This window comes from Ambystoma mexicanum, chromosome 10, assembly GCF_040938575.1.
Source record: "Ambystoma mexicanum isolate Mex_15411 chromosome 10, UKY_AmexF1_1, whole genome shotgun sequence".
NCBI classification, from domain to species: domain Eukaryota; kingdom Metazoa; phylum Chordata; class Amphibia; order Caudata; family Ambystomatidae; genus Ambystoma; species Ambystoma mexicanum.
In genome coordinates this window covers 308,771,325-308,787,415 of record NC_090932.1, presented here as the reverse complement: position 1 = coordinate 308,787,415, position 16,091 = coordinate 308,771,325, and the positions used below count along the sequence as shown (strand labels likewise).

Below are 16,091 nucleotides of genomic sequence, written 5' to 3'. Positions count from 1 at the left end.
GGCTGACGCTCCATTTGGTAAAACAGTGTTACAAAATCTTTTGCTGTGAGCTTTCTGCTCACCTCCATTGTTCCACTGCTTTGGGTGTCTATCTGATGAGGAATCTGTAGGGGAAAACCAATCCATTGAAGGAGAAATTACTCACCATAATGTTCTTTCTATGGATCCTTCTCCTGCAGATCCCTCATCACCCCTCCCATCCTTCCCGGCTCAGAAAGCGTTAGCTGTAGGTGTATGCGTTTTCTCGGGAGAAAGGAGACTTGGTGATGGTTCTATAGTTGGTTGATTTCTGTCTAGCAAGCTGTATGTTTCTCTCAGCCTCTTTAAAAAAAAAAAAAAAAGGATGCTACCTATCCTTATGGGATCCTTGTTTTCTAACCCTCTATTGGCTATTGTGCCTTCCTCTCTCGCTGTTTTTCCTCTACAGCGGCTGAGCTCAGGGGTTTGTGGGGGTGGGAACTGAGGTACGGGGCGTAGTGACAGTGTATATATGATGTCCGGAGCCGATGATCGAGCACGGGATAAAGACCGATCAAAGTTCGACGGCCGAGTTTAGGTCAACTGACACACCCCCTGTTGTAGTATTTCCAAGCAGCTGAGCTGGAAGACGATATCTTTCCAATGAGGAATCTGCGGGAGAAGAATGCATAGAAATAACATTACAGTGAGTAATTTCTCCGTCTGGGTGATGGAGTGGGAGAGGTGAATGATCATTTACTGTACTTTCTGCACATGCAGCTTGCTCTTCTTGCACACACACTAACAGCTTTTAACCTCCTTTTCCTTCATCATTTTCAGTCCCCACATTTGTCTGTTTCCTGAAAGAGGTTGAGTCTGCCTATGAGGTCCATGACTATATCCGTGCTTATCTTGGTGACACACCAGAAGCCAAGGAATTCGGCAAAAAGTTTATTGAACGTCGTGCCAAACAGAAAACGAACCAGCAGCGGCAGCAACCACAGCTGAAACAGGTACTATTGGTTGTCATAATGAGTAATTGCAATCAGGCCTGCATTGAGCAGGACCGTGGCAGTTGTCCAAAACCCTTCTAATTTATGCCTACCTCCGCCTCTAACCACAAGACCAGTCTTAGCATCTGCTGGGTTTTGACATTTTCCTCGAAAGTTCTTGAGAACATCATCAAATGGTGTACTGTACATGTTGGGAAAGATGTACTTGTTGCGCTTTCCTCGCGTAGACCTTTATTGGACACCCTTTATTTTTGCTTTGTTTTGTATCCTGTCCTGACTTTTTGGAGGTAAGTAAAGCCTTCTGCTTTACTTTGCTTGTCTTTTTGCTCATTCTTATGGGGAAACTGTTTAATCCATAAGTCAATCAGTATTGAGAGGCTGTCTCTCAGTGAATTTCTTGTATTGTTAAAATTTGTGAGGAACCCAATGGAGTCATCACTGATTTCCCAGCAGTGACCTCCCATGTGGCATGGGGACAGCAGCCGCTACCTGATCCTGACCCTTGTAGCGGCTATATGAGGGAGGATAACCTAGGGGGAGACAACCTTGGTATCCCCCCATTTCCTCTTGAAAATAAACCTCCCATATCTAATACCCTTATGGCCTATTGTTATACGACCACTCTTTATCCCATGAAGAATAGGGAGATCACCCTCTACAGTTTCATTCTACAATTCATCCAAGAATCATTCACCATTTAAGACTACTGAAAATCTATTAAAGTCTTCCAAACCAATTCCAACACCTGGACTTCTTGTCCCAGAATGACCAAAGTCCTGGGACGAAGAAGAGGAAGTATCGAGCAAGGCAGAATGAGGAGCCACAAGCACAATGAGCATTCTAGTGTTTGTTCATGCACACCTATGCCCAGGAAATTTAAAAGGCAAGTGAAGCAGGACATCAATGACTACTGCTGGCAGGAGAGGGCTGCAACTCTTTGTGAGGTTGAGGAGAGCAAAGGTCGGTTACTGGCATGGTGGAGCCAGTCGGCTCACCAGCGAAGAAGGCTGCTGCATTAGAATGACAGGTTGCGGGAACGGCAGGAGCCGGTGAGGGACTCCTAGTTGTTTGCAGGTGGCCAATAGCAGCACTTTACTTACCGGAGCAGAAACCAGGCACAAACAGACGCAAGAAGAAAGCGGACAAAGGCGCTTCTCCAGTTGACCGCGGGAGAACACAAGAACATCAAAGAAAGCCGTTGATTCTTCCCAGAGGCAGTGGGGACTGCGGGGTGTGTCGGTGGTCATGCCGAATGCAAGTGAATGAACCAACAAGTTGGAGAGAAAGAAAGAATGAACTTAACTTTAAAAGGGGAGATCAATTACAAATAAAACCCTCACAAGCAGATGGATGTAAATTGTGCTAACATAGGTAAACCTAGGACCGGATAATATATCCAGAGGATATATTTGTAAACAAAGTGTGTGTGCGACTATGGAAAAGGGCAGAGAGCCCTGGAATTAGAGTATGCCAGGCATCCATCACAAAAGTGTAAATGTAAGAAGCCCTGGCAGGAGAGTATAGCAGGCAACCAGAATGGTGGTATTTAATACAAGTAGGGGATTGTGTTGTTCAAACAAGAGTTCCTGAAAAGGAACATCAGGACAAGATAAGGATTGTATGAACCATTTTAGGGAGAATTCTCAGAAATGTGCTAATTCCCTTCTACCTTCGAGACCCCCAGATTTTTTTGCTGGACTTTAGGACTTTTAATTTCTAACCTGGAGAGATTGAGACCTTTTCCCACTCTCATGTATTTTTCAGTTTTTTGGACTCTTGTTTCTTTCGACTTTGGGGTCTGAGAAACTCCATAGACATCATCTTTACATTGTGACACAAAGCACCTTCAGTGCAGTGACACAGGGAAGTCTCTTAGATTTACCAAAGGTTTAAATACCTTCCCTTGGTGAATCTACAGTTTCCAAGAGCAGTAAAGTAAAATTTAATTTACTTACATTTTATAACTTTCTAGACCCAGCACACACGATCTTACAATAGGGTGCTGGAGGGATTACTTTGTATCCCCTTTGTCTAGTTTCTCATGTAACATTTGTATGTTCCCCTTTCTACAATTAATCACTGGTGGCATTGGTTTACTTTTTACTACGATTGTGTTTTTACTGCAGGCTGCAATTGCAGCTGCAGTAAGGCACCAATGGGTGTCCATTTTGTCAAAATGGCCCTTTCTTGTTGAAAGGTCCTTCTTGAGATTTACTCTGTGCGCCAAACCAGGTGTGGTTTCTTTGTTCGTTTTGTGTTTAGTGGGATTCACAAGTGAAGCCCACCTCTGGCTCCAGCGTCTCTGGCAGGGGCAGGAAGTGAGGGAGGTCCCCGAAACTCCCTGTGCTTAGTGTCCTTGGTTACAGGAATGCACCCGAGGATGATTGGCTGGAGGGCTGTACTCAGGGGACAGCTAGGCTGCGAATGAATGGGAGAAACCTGCATAAAGGCAAAGGTTTTTGGCTTGGAAGGCAGAGTCGACCACTGGATGAAGGAATCCGAAGAAGAACTTGGAAGAGACACTTACTCCAACTCCTGGACCATTGGTTTGCCTGGTGAAGCCCTGCTTCTGTGCTGATGCTCAGAATTCGCCTCAACTATAGAAGATCTGCAAAGGACGACTCCTACCCTTGTGTTGGTGGGACCAATCGACCCCAAGACAAGCTCATCTGGAAATCCTCTCGAAGCTGGCTGTACTTCTGTTGCTGATGCACGAACCGAAGTGCCAGGGAGAGGAACACCAGAATCGAGTGAGGGTCTGTCTTTAAATCAAACCCAAGCTCCAGGAAGATCCTCCGGATTCCGAGGAAGCAGGACTGACGAAGCCTGAGCCACCTCAAGAGTGCTGGACCCCAGATGCAAGGAAAGTCTGGAGTGGTATCCGAGAGACCGCAGTGGTGCTATTTGCTATAGATGCGAGGAGCTGAAACCGCAAAGTGCCTGTGAATTGAAGTTTGCCCTTTGCTGCCACCGACCTTCCCACTGTAGAGCAGAAGTACCCAGAAGTCCTCCCTCTCTTCCCCACGACTGAGGCCCAGGAACAACAGGATCTGCAGACCTACACAGGAACACAAGCCAGCTGGAACCATTTCTTCTAACCAAGGGTACTGTAAAACGAAGTAGACTTACCTCTTGTGTAGCCTTACTTGTTTTCAGTTGAAACTTGTCTTGGTTGCTTTTGGAGAGTTGCTTGCAGCGTTTCCCCTCACAAGCCTCCCAGCTGTTGGGCATACAGTGATTCTTTATTTCTACAAAGACTTCTAAAATATTGTGCAAGACTTTACTTACCTGCAAGAAGTGCTTCAGCTCACCTAGACTTTTGCTCAATTAACATTGGCTGGCCGGCTGCCTGAAAGACTTCTTACCTTTGACTTTTTGCTTTATCTTTCCTCCAGGAAAGGGTTAATTTACTTTGCATAGCGGGTTCAAAAGCACTTACCTGCTTCAGGATATGTGTTTAACCTTTGTTGTGTTCCCAAACGCTTTTCTTTGACACCAACTCAGTATTGCTCTAAATGTACCAGTGAAATATTATTTTCTGATGTTTTTTAATCTGCTTAGAATCACATGCTGTGCATAGTCCGACATCCAGTGGTCACTGCGGAGTATTGCATTTTGTTTTCGTAGTCGAAAAGGGGACGTCGACAAGGCGTGTCTGTAACACTATCCCTATAGTGATGTGCACTGTACCCACAATCCCTCACGTGTCGAGGTCCCTCTGATTGTTTTTTTCCGCCCAGATATTAATTGCCTTAACGCGGAGCTCCTCGAGAGAAATTGCAAAAATATTTACTCGACCCTTTGGTCGTTATTTATTATAATACATTACATTAGATCCCTCCTTCGACGTCGTAGCTGCGAAGCTGTTTCACTGCCCTTCCGAGTAAGAACTTCGACGGCGGTGACTTAGACGGAGGAGATCCTTCGGCGCTGCCGAACACGTAGCCTGGCCTTGCCGGCCTAAGACAGTAGGGAGAGTGGGGTCGCAGGACATTTCTTCTATTTCTATGAATGCCTTTGTCTCCCCCCCCCTTTCCTTTCGGGTCGTTATCACTCGTATCTGTATCCTCAGCTATGGAGAGGACTCCGTTTAGATTTTGCCCACGCTGTAAGGGCAAATTCACATGGAAAGACCAGCACAAGCGGTGTAACCATTGCTTACCCCTCGACCACAACGAGGAAGGCTGTGCGGCCTGTAAACTGCTTTGCCCGAAAACGTTAAAGGACCGCAGGGTCAAGAGGTGGGCAGCCTACGCTATGTCTAGAGCTGATTCCTCACCCGCCGCCGCCGAGTGTGATGAGGATAGTGATAACCCGACCTCCGTTTAGGAAGTTATAGACCTCTCTAGGGAGCATACTCGCTCCTCGGCGTCTGTCCCCGGCCCCAACAAGTTCGGCTCACGCCCTACTTATGGGCATGAACACCCCAGCGACACTGACGAACACAGAAGGCATAAACATAAGCACACAACCCACAGCACTTCTTCGTCGAAGACAAAGAAAGCCATAGCACCAACAGAGATGCCGGATCCACCGGCGTCCTCCACCGACCGTAAGGGTCGCAAGCCCTCCCCGCCACCGCAGACGCAACTAGTAACTGGGCTAACTGCAGACAAGGGCGCTACCACCAAAATGCCCGGCGACGCGCCTCGTAAGAGTGTAATCGGCGCCGAAAAAGACTTGGCACCCCCCAGCACGACGACAGACGAACCTTCGATGGATAAATTAATCGTCGAGAGCTTGGCGCATATAGTTTCCACTGACGGCCAGAGACGGATGGCGAGTGATACGCCGAAGACCGCTCACAAGGCCAGGGAAATGCAGAGAATGCCGGAAGGGAGGCAGGGACGGCTCCCACTGTCGAAAGAAGGCCCTAGCCTACTGGAATGTTTCTCAGAAGGCAAAAGGACTTTATCCTCGACGTTATGGGACAGATCAAGACGGCTACAGGCAGAAGAGCCTCCTTTTGCACCTCCAGACCATTCTGGATTACCACATTGGACTTTTGAGAGATTCCAATCGTGTATGGACAAACTGGATAGATTAATGTCCACTCCTGAACATAAAACACCCAAGAAGCCAAGATAGGTAGTTCGAGGACCCCGGAGCTAAATATCCTAGACTATTTAACCCCCTTCAAGAGGAATCTAATACTTATGACCTCATTGAAGAAGACCCTCACTTCCAAGAGGACGAGGAATTCTTAGATAGTGAAGACCAACAGAACCTCGAAGAAGGTTTTGAGGAAAACCTAGACATAGGTCGGGGGCTTCGAGGAAGACCCAGATGAAGGTGGCTCACAGCCTTGGCAGTCACCAACAGCGTCTACAGACCCTGAGATCCTAAACCTTCCCTCTCATCGGACCACACCAGTCAGGAATTCGTCACCAATAGATGACAACCCACTTTCAACTCGCAACTACGGAAGGCAGCAGCGCACTTTGAGATTGAAAATGGGGAAATTTGTCCCAATACTGATTTTGTCGAAAGAATCATTAAAGAAAAACCACCTACTAGTCAAACCATTCCCCTCCCCTCCTCGCCTCAGTTAAGAGACGAATCACCCCATCTCTGTCTACACCTGCGCTGGTCAGAGGGGTCAATCCAAGAATTGAAAAACTGTTTACTCCCTCTCCTTCAGACCCATTATACATTAAGGGTCACTCAATTCCAGACTCCTTGGTGGTAACTACCACAAGGAAAAGAGCAGGGGTTCCGCTATCAACCAGAGAAGCACCCCCAGACAATGAAGGAATGAAAATCTACGCCCTGAGTAAAAGAATTACAGCCTCAGCAGCTTTTTCAACCAAAATTGTCAATAATAATACCCTACTGGCAAGTTATGCTGATGCCCAATGGGGAAAATTACGGCAAGACCTCGAGGAAGTCCCTGAGCCCTTAAGAACTTGCTTATTAACCACGGTAACAGAAGGAACTCTGGTTAACCAGAGCATCATTAAAAACACTCTTGATGCTGCAGAAAAGGCTGGCCGTTCTTTAGTCCAGGGAATACTTCTGAAGCGTCATGTCTGGCTCTGCAATTCCGGGCTTAAGCCAGAAACCCAGGCGTCACTCATTAATAAACCAATAGAAGATTCTAACCTCTTTGGGAAAGCAGTGGATGACGCACTGGAGACTGCGAAGAAGGATTTCGACACCCTAAAGACTTTAGACCAAATCTCAAGGCCTCCCAATAAGCGAGGATTCGGCAACAAACGCTTTTTTCGAGGCCAACGTCAACAACAGCAACAACAGCAGTACACTGCAGGCAACTAGTCCTCTACTCAGGGAACCAATGGCTAATACACTCAAAGAGGACAGCGCTGTGGCAAGGGTAGAGGTCAGGGCCCCACTCCCAGAGGATCCCCGGCTACTAACACCAAATGACCCGAAGGTTCGGGTCCCCTCCCATGCATCGCCAGTCGGGGGCCGGTTAACATCTTTCCTACCAGCATGACATCAGACCGCTGGGTATTGTCTATCATAGCCCGCGGTTACTGCATAGAATTCAGTCGGTCCCCCAAGTACAGACCCCCAAGGGGACGACGCTGATCACCGGAGCACCTCCACATCCTTCTTCAAGAAGTTAAACAGCTGCTACTAAAAGGAGCAATAGAGCGTGCCTCAATCACAGGTAACGGAAGGTATTTATTCAGTGTACTTCTTTGTACCTAAAAAGGACTTAACCATGCGCCCTGCACTAGATCTGCGCCCAGCGAACAAATTTGTCAACCCTCAAAAATTTTGCATGGTGACCCTACAGGAAGTAATCCCCCTACTTTCACAGGGAGATTACATGACAACACTGGACATGAAAGGTGCATACTTCCTTATTTTAATGTTGCCAGCGCACAGAAAATGCCTCAGGTTCATGATCGAGGGCAAACCCTACCAGTTCAGAGTGCTACCCTTCGGCATAGCGTCAGCGCCGAGGGTATTCACAAAAGTAGTGGCAGCGGCCCACGTGCGCTGGTTGTCCATCCCAGTATACCCTTACCTCGACGATTGGCTCTTAACAGGGGATTCTTACGAGACATGCTTCTCAAATACCCAAAAGACTGTAGACCTTTTGTTCCAACTGGGCTTCCCCATCAACGAGAAGAAGTCCAGCCTAGACCCCAGCCAGATCAAACAATTCCTAGGGGCTCTAATTCGAACAAAGGACGGCCTCGTCTTCCCCTCCAACGAGAGGGTCCAAAATATGCTGTTTCAGATCACTCAATATGTGGCCGGTCGAGAGGTGACGGTACGCAAAGTAATGCAATTGCTAGGAATGATGGCGTCATGTATATATTTGGTACCCCACGCAGGCCTGCACATGCGCCCAATGCAAGAGTGGCTCAACAGCCGGTGGTGTCAGGCCAGCGGACAATGGGACGATCTAGTGGTGGTCTTGCAGGCCTTGGTTCTCTCACTACGGTGGTGGTCGAAGGAAAACCTGGTAATAGGGAAACCATTCGCCACCCCCGCAGTGGAAGCCACTTTAACCACAGATGCATACCTCACAGGATGGGGGGCTCACCTATCCCATCAGACTGCACATGGAGTTTGGACTCCGGGTGTAGCGTCCAAACACATAAACGTTCTGGAACTGCTAGCAGTTTACAAAGCACTGAAGGCTTTCCAGGCACAACTGCAAGGGAAGACAGTGATGGCCCTCACAGACAGCACCACGGCCATGTACTACCTGAACAAGCAAGGGAGCACGCACTCTCCACGACTGTCCAAGCTGTCCCAGAACATCTGGAAGTGGGCTCTCAAACACATGTTCCTGTTGTCACAACATGTACCAGGGGAACTCAATCTGCTAGCAGACGAACTCAGCAGACACTTCCCTCTGCCTGCCGAGTACGAATGGCGGTTAAGAGAAGACATCGTCTTCGACGTTTTCACACAATCGAGGTTCCCAGAAATAGATCTGTTTGCAACTCTGGAGAACTGCCAATGCCAAGATTACGCCTCCAGGTACCCCCAGAACCGATCCAAGGGCAACGGTCTCTGGATAACATGGTCAGGGAAATTTGTTTACGCTTTTCCTCCCGACTCCCCTTCTCAACAAAATAGTGCACAAGATGCACCAGGAACCAGTCACCATGATACTAGTGGCCACTATGTGGGCACGACAGCCATGGTTCGCTCAACTGATGGAGATGTCTCTGTCTCCACCGGTGAAACTACCCTGCCCATACAACATGCTGGCTGTCACGGGACAGGGGCAAGACAATACACCCATGCCCACAGATCATGGATTTAGCAGCCTGGCTCCTGAGGTCATAGAATTTGGACACTTAACCTCCCTCAAAATGCATGGACGTTCTTAGGGAGGCTAGAAAACCTAGCACTCGTTACTGCTATTCTAGCAAATGGAAGAGATTCGTCATCTGGTGTAGAAAGAAGAGCATCAACCCAATTGACTGCTCTCCCACACATATTGTTCTTTACCTGACTCACTTATTAGACTCAGGATTAGTCTTTAATTCTATTAAAGTTCATCTAGGTGCACTTTCCTCATACACCACTTATCAAGTCAGTGTCGTGGTGGAAAGTCCCAGTTATTAAAGCCTTCATGGAGGGAGTAAAGAGGATACACCCTCCTATAGCCAACCCAGCTCCCGGATGGGACCTAAACGTGGTACTTACCAGGCTTATGCGCTCACCCTTTGAATCCATGCACAAGGCATCCCTTAAGGACCTCACTCTTAATACTGCATTCTTAATAGCTATTACCTCCATTAGGAGAGTAAGTGAACTACAAGCGCTCTCTATACTAGACCCCTTTGTAACAGTTCACAAAGATAAGGTGGTTCTACGCACACATCCTAGGTTTTCACCAAAATTTATTTCCAAATTTCATGTCAACCAGTCCATAGAACTACCAACGTTCTTTCAAAACCCTTCAAATTTACAAGAAAGGAGCCTGCATACACTAGATGTGCGCAGAGCCGTCATGTTTTATATGGAAAGAACTAGACCTCTGAGAAAGACTAATCAGTTCTTTGTCTCAGTGACAGCAGGAAGAGAAGGAGATGCAGTTTCAAAATCCTCTATATCTAGGTGGATTGTCCAATGCATCACTCTCCGTTACACTCTTGCTAAGAGAGAGAACTACCCTTCAAGCCGAGAGCACATTCTACTCGTGGCACTGGGGCTTCGGTAGCATTCATTGCAAATGTCTCTCTTGAGTTCATTTGCAAAGCGGCAACCTGGAGTTCTGTACACACCTTTACAAAACACTACTGTCTAGATGCCCACTCTAGATCTGATTCCCAGGTCGGATAAGCAGTATTAAGACATCTTTTTTCTGCTGTTCCTTCTCACAGCCCACCTCCTACTCCGGGTACTGCTCGCTAGTCTATGCACAGCATGTAATTCTAAGCAGATTAACAAACATCAGAAGACAATGCATTACTTACCGTAAAAGCATTTCTGATGGTTGTATCTGCTTAGATTCACATGCGCCCACCCTTCCTCCCCGCTCGGATGGAAGGAACATAGACATCCTTTATCTATCTCTCTCTTTTCTGTACTCACTCACATCTAATAGGCTCCCTCAGGGCAGAAAAAATACAGAGGGACCTGGACTCGTGAGGGATTGTGGGTACAATGCACGTCACTATAGGGATAGTGTTACAGACACGCCTTGTCGACGTCCCCTTTTTGACTTCGAAAACAAAATGCAATACTCTGCAGTGACCACTGGATGTCGGACTATGCACAGCATGTGAATCTAAGCAGATACAACCATCAGAAATGCTTTTACGGTACGTAATGCATTGTCATCCACAGTCTCCTAGTTATTGAAGTCACCTCAGGGTGTAGTAAACATGTGTGTGCCATCCCAAATGTGTACTTGCTGATTTAAAGAAACTAAGAGTGTGTATTTTGAAGTGTATTTGTGTGTTACTTATATATTGTTCCCTTTGAATTGATTGTGTCCTCCAACGTATTCCTCATCTTTGACATTTATTATTTTTTTTTATTTGCATTTGGTTCAAAATACATAAAACATTTCATGTAGAACCTTTACAAAATTTAAAATCTTTAAAATCTTAATCATTAAATCAATCATTGCAACTACAAAAATAGCTCTAATTCATTCTCAATATGCTTACAAAAACATGCCAACTTCTGGACCACAAAACTTCAAGGCACTCCTCAAATTCAATCTTCACAAATTTCATCAATTTAAGTGTCCTTATGTTCTTAAAATGCGGACAATACAGTATAAGGTGTTTCAACGTTTCATAGGATTCATTACATTCAACAAATCGACATCCCACACAATTATTTGATTTATTCATTTCCCAGTTCTTAGTTCTTTCTCTTGTATGGTATAGGTTCAGTCTAAAGCGAATATATGCCTTTCGGATATTTTCACAAGGAAATAACAAGACATGATCGTATTGTGGAATGCGCTGTTTAACATATAGACCATATTCTTTATATAGCCCATAGGTCTTAATTAAATCAATTGTTATACACCAGTCCATTTCAAAGAGTTTTTTCTTAGCAAAACCAGGACGATATTGTATATCCTCAACAGTTATATTTACATTGTCTAAGATTTGTTGCATTTTCAATTGATAGTTAAAAAAAAGTTTTAGAAGTTTGAGAACCCAACATTTTGTTCAAGTCCATATACAGTGAATTTGTTGGAGGATAATGAATCTTAACGTAATTGGACAACTGTCTCCATTTCCAGCGAGTTCAGAGTGAAACCAGCCTCAATTCATGTCGAATAATGGCGTTTGGAACCGACATTGGAAGAAACATTGCAGATTTCAAAAGAGAGCCCTGTAAACTATCAAGCGTGATAGTCATATCACATAGACAAATATCTAATGTATACAATATGACACTTTCAATTTTCAATGTCATAAAATCTATTAGCGGGATTAAAGAGAATTTGCAATATTTGATAAAGATCCTTTTCATTTGAGATAATAGTGGGCGAGTTTTATTTTTAATTATAGTAGACCAAGAGTTAATGGAGTTAAGGGCTGATAAATAATACCCTAGATAGATAGCATTATTCACACAATTAATTTGTGTATGCAATATTTGCCATCTAAGATTGCCTCTTTGATTTAACTCCAAAGGTCATAATGGCAGTTTTCGCTGGGTTAGGTGTCAAGTTATGTGCTTTTGCAAAAGTCTCAAATAAAGAGAGTTTAGTTTGAAGCCCTACCGGGGTAGGGTCAAACAAAATAGTATCATCAGCAAATGCAATCCATTTCAACTGAATACTCCCCACTTTGACGGAAAACAAATTCCCATTTTCCCAGTTCTCACCCAGGTCAGATAGGTATAAGTTAAACAGGGTGGCCGCGAGGTTACAACCCTGTTTCAAACCAATTGTTGTGCATATAGGAGCAGTAGTGCCACCTTCTGGTGAAATTCTTATTCTGTACGATGTATTCTTGTGCAACTTAATGATCCAATACATCAGCACAGTTGGAATCCCTATCTTCGTCATTTTCTTCCACAGTAAATTGCGGATAACCGTGTCGAAAGCTGAGCTCATATCGATCATTGCTATATAGACAGGATTAGAATTCTTTTCTTTTGCTCCAGCAATGACATGCGACATAATAAAAGCATTTAGGGTTGTGCTCATGTTCTTCCTAAATCCAGTTTGGTATTTCGAGTACATGTCATTGACCCCAATTACTTTCTCTAATTCATATGAGAAGGATTGAAGAAATCTTGGTCTCAGTATCAATTAATGATATTGGACGATAATTCTCTGGGCGAGATGGATCACCCTTTTTAAATATGGGTACTATATTAGCAGTTAACCATGAAGGTGGAACCTCCCCGGACCTGATGATAGAGTCGAACTTATTATTTATAATGCCAGCCCACAACACTGAATCCGCCTTATAAAGACATGGGGGAAGACCATCAGGTCCTGCAGCTTTTGAGTATGACAACCTGGAAATTGCCCAAATAATATCACTGCAGTTCCACTTCAGCCTTGGGATATTAGAATATTCTAGAGAAACATCTGGGACAAAACGAAATTTGCAAGGCAGTTGATATTTAACCTTTATAAATGTTTGCCATGTCTGCTCGGGAATACAATTCGACGAGAACAGTGCCACACATGTATTATCAGCTTTCAAGGTGCGCCAAATTACTCGTGTGTCATGAGCCAGAATGGCGCGAATTAATGTACAATTCACCTCGTTATATCTTGAAATACGAGCACATCTCAAATTGTGTCTGTATGCTGATATAATTCTATTCCTCCTTGCCTTGCTATCTTCGATGCCCGAGTTGCTTTTCATTAAATATCTCAACGCCCTATTCTTATCCCTTTTTAATAGTTTACATGTGTGATCATATGGATGTGTATGTTTCACATTATTTTGTATTTTGGAAAACCGCTCAAGTGCTGTGGCAACTATATCGGAATAATGCGTGCACAGTGTATTTTCATAATTTCCCCCTGCTCGTCTAATCCTCTCAATCTCTGAGGATATTTGTTTAACAACAAAGTTACAGGTCCCTCGATTCCATCTGATGGAATGCAGAGGACGATCAGTTTCGACCACTGCCAAGGTTATATTTGGCATAAGCGAATGACATTTCAATTGAATAAAAGTAGAAAGTTGTGCATGATCTCCAATCTCAATCTGTCCTATTACTAGCGGTGCCATATGCATGATAAGATTGTGGGATACATATATATAATCTATCGTTGAATACATTGTGCCTCTTGCCCATGTATTTCCAAGTTTCATATAATTTCTCACCATTAAATCCATATCCCACTCTGTGAGGAGTTCTCTAAATTTAACTCCTCTACTGCGAGAAAGAGTGTACAATTTAAATTCATGGGTTTCGGTCAAATCTCTACAATTAAAGTCACCGCCTATAATGATTTCACAAGTCTGATATCTGCCAGATATATATAATAAACATGCATCTAGTTCGTCCAACATCTCTTCAACTGAGGAGGCGGCTGGATTCCAGTATAGAGAAATTATCATGAGTGAGGAGTATCTAAGTGACGGTATAATAAGATGGATCCCCAATATACTGGCAGATTCCCAAAACAATTCCAATTGAGCCTGCAAGGATATCTTAACTCCAACCATCAGGCCCCCAGATGGACGCCCGATCAGAGATCTCCTTGCAGGTGAAGAAAAAGTTAAGTAACCAGGAATCACGAATGGCTCAGTTTTCATTGTTTCTTGTACCATTATTATTGTTGGTTGGTCTACATGGGTTAAAGCAGAGTGCCACTTCATTAAGTTTACATATCCACAAGAGCCCCAAGATATAATTTGCATGCTCATATTATTGAATGGCTATTTAGCAGGAATGGATGCCTTTGGACATAAAATTGCCGAAAGCATAGGTTCCAACCATGGTAGCCCTTTTGTATTGGCTACAAATTTCAATATTTCCAACATTCCTCCTTCCAAACCTGCTTCGGATTGCGTACAAGGCCTACCTGCTTCTTCGATCTTTTCGATACCCTTGCCCGGTGTTTCTAAGAATAGTATGGCCTCCGACTCACAATCAAAAGTAAACAGCGTCAAACCCTCATTTTTTATTTCCTCACGATTAAACCAGATAAATTTCATTATGGCCTCAGAGCTAAGGTAACAAATAGCCCTGTGATTGTTTGCACTTGCCAAAGAAATCCTTGTAATATCTTCAGATTTAATTATTCTCAATTGAGGTATTTTTGAGAATACGGAGAATGTATAGGATCGATTAATGCGATTATCCGCCAATGTCCTTTCATCCCCCTCAAATCCAATAATATACTGTCTTTCAAATTCAATTTGTTGTGGCCTGGTGGAAGGTGTGTTTATTTCTGTATTTGTTGATATTACAGCTATCGGAGATGCCCTAGTAACCACACAGGGAGCTTGTAGCAAAGTTCTACTAATACCATTTGCATTTTGATTTGGCTCAGGTGAAAATGTACTCTTGCTATTGGATGAATCGTTTTCTTTATATGAGTTATTTATGTTAATTTGGTTCTCAGGTAAGGACCTTCTTTATGCAGGACCATGGATATGGCTCGGGGCATAAAGAGTATTCATATGATTTGCATTATTTACTTCATTTATTGATAAGTTCCCAGGCTGGGTCCTCAAAAGTGCCTCAACCATTTTTGCTTTTTTCCCTTGGCCATTTACCATCACTACATTTTGCTTTTTGTCCAATAAACAATTTTCAAGTCTCATGGAATCATCACATATTACATTCGTTATGTACTATTTCTGTTTCCGACTTCTAATTGTTTTTCATTACTCAGCATGCATACATTATTTACATGTATTCGATTATTTGGGACATTAGTACATATCTCACTATAGGATTTCCTTATAGATGTTTTTAGGGAGACGCCGACCCCTCCGTCCTGATGTTTCATTTGACTTTTTGACGTACAGCTTCTGCCTACTTTAGGGAAATATTTACTTAAGGTGGATTTTGCCAAATCTTTAATAGGGAGATCTATGTTAGACTTTTCATTTTCTTTTTCCTGGGTTACATGGTCTTTTGGAATAATCATGCCTATTTTTTGATGTGACACAGTTTGGAAGTTATGGTTTTCTGAGAATTTGATTTTGCCGATTGCGTGATACTAGTTTTTATCGTTCCCGTCTTGGTGTACACGTCTTCCTTCATTAGCGAAGAGGTACCGAGACCTCCATTTCTCTTGTCCGCTATTGATTCAATTGCAGGAGTGAGGGCATCCTGGCTCTCTTTGGACAATTGGTCCAAGTCAATATGCTCCTCATCTGCAATTTCTAGAATAGAAGTTGATTTTATTTCCTTTGCCATTGATACTTTTTCATGTAGTGCAACCTCCCTCCTTCTTTTGGCGAGTCTTTTCACAGCATGCATATGCATCCTTTTAGCCCGGCGAGACATAAAGGTGGGGGTTACTTCAGTAGGAATGTTTTCAATCTCTGCCTTTTTTTGTTTTTCGATTTCATCCAACAAGACAGATGGGCTATCCGGCCGCTCTAAAATCAGAGCTTTAGCAATAGGACTAAGCGGCATGTCTACCGGCTGTGCTTTATTCGATAGTTGTGAAACAATTGTATCATTTAATGCTGTTATCGATGCTTTAATCTCTCTCAGATCGTTCTC

At 44.0% G+C, this 16,091-nt stretch overlaps 1 protein-coding gene across 5 annotated transcripts in view; it reads left to right on the top strand.

Annotated features, from left to right (window-relative positions):
• GIGYF2 (GRB10 interacting GYF protein 2) overlaps nt 1-16,091 on the top strand; it is a 2,415,541-nt gene that overhangs the window by 2,306,793 nt on the left and 92,657 nt on the right. For all 5 annotated transcript variants that reach the window (XM_069617902.1, XM_069617899.1, XM_069617900.1 and 2 more), the window contains one exon: nt 799-971. In XM_069617902.1, coding sequence (XP_069474003.1) covers nt 799-971 — 173 coding nt within the window. The remainder of the gene's footprint in view (nt 1-798; nt 972-16,091) is intronic.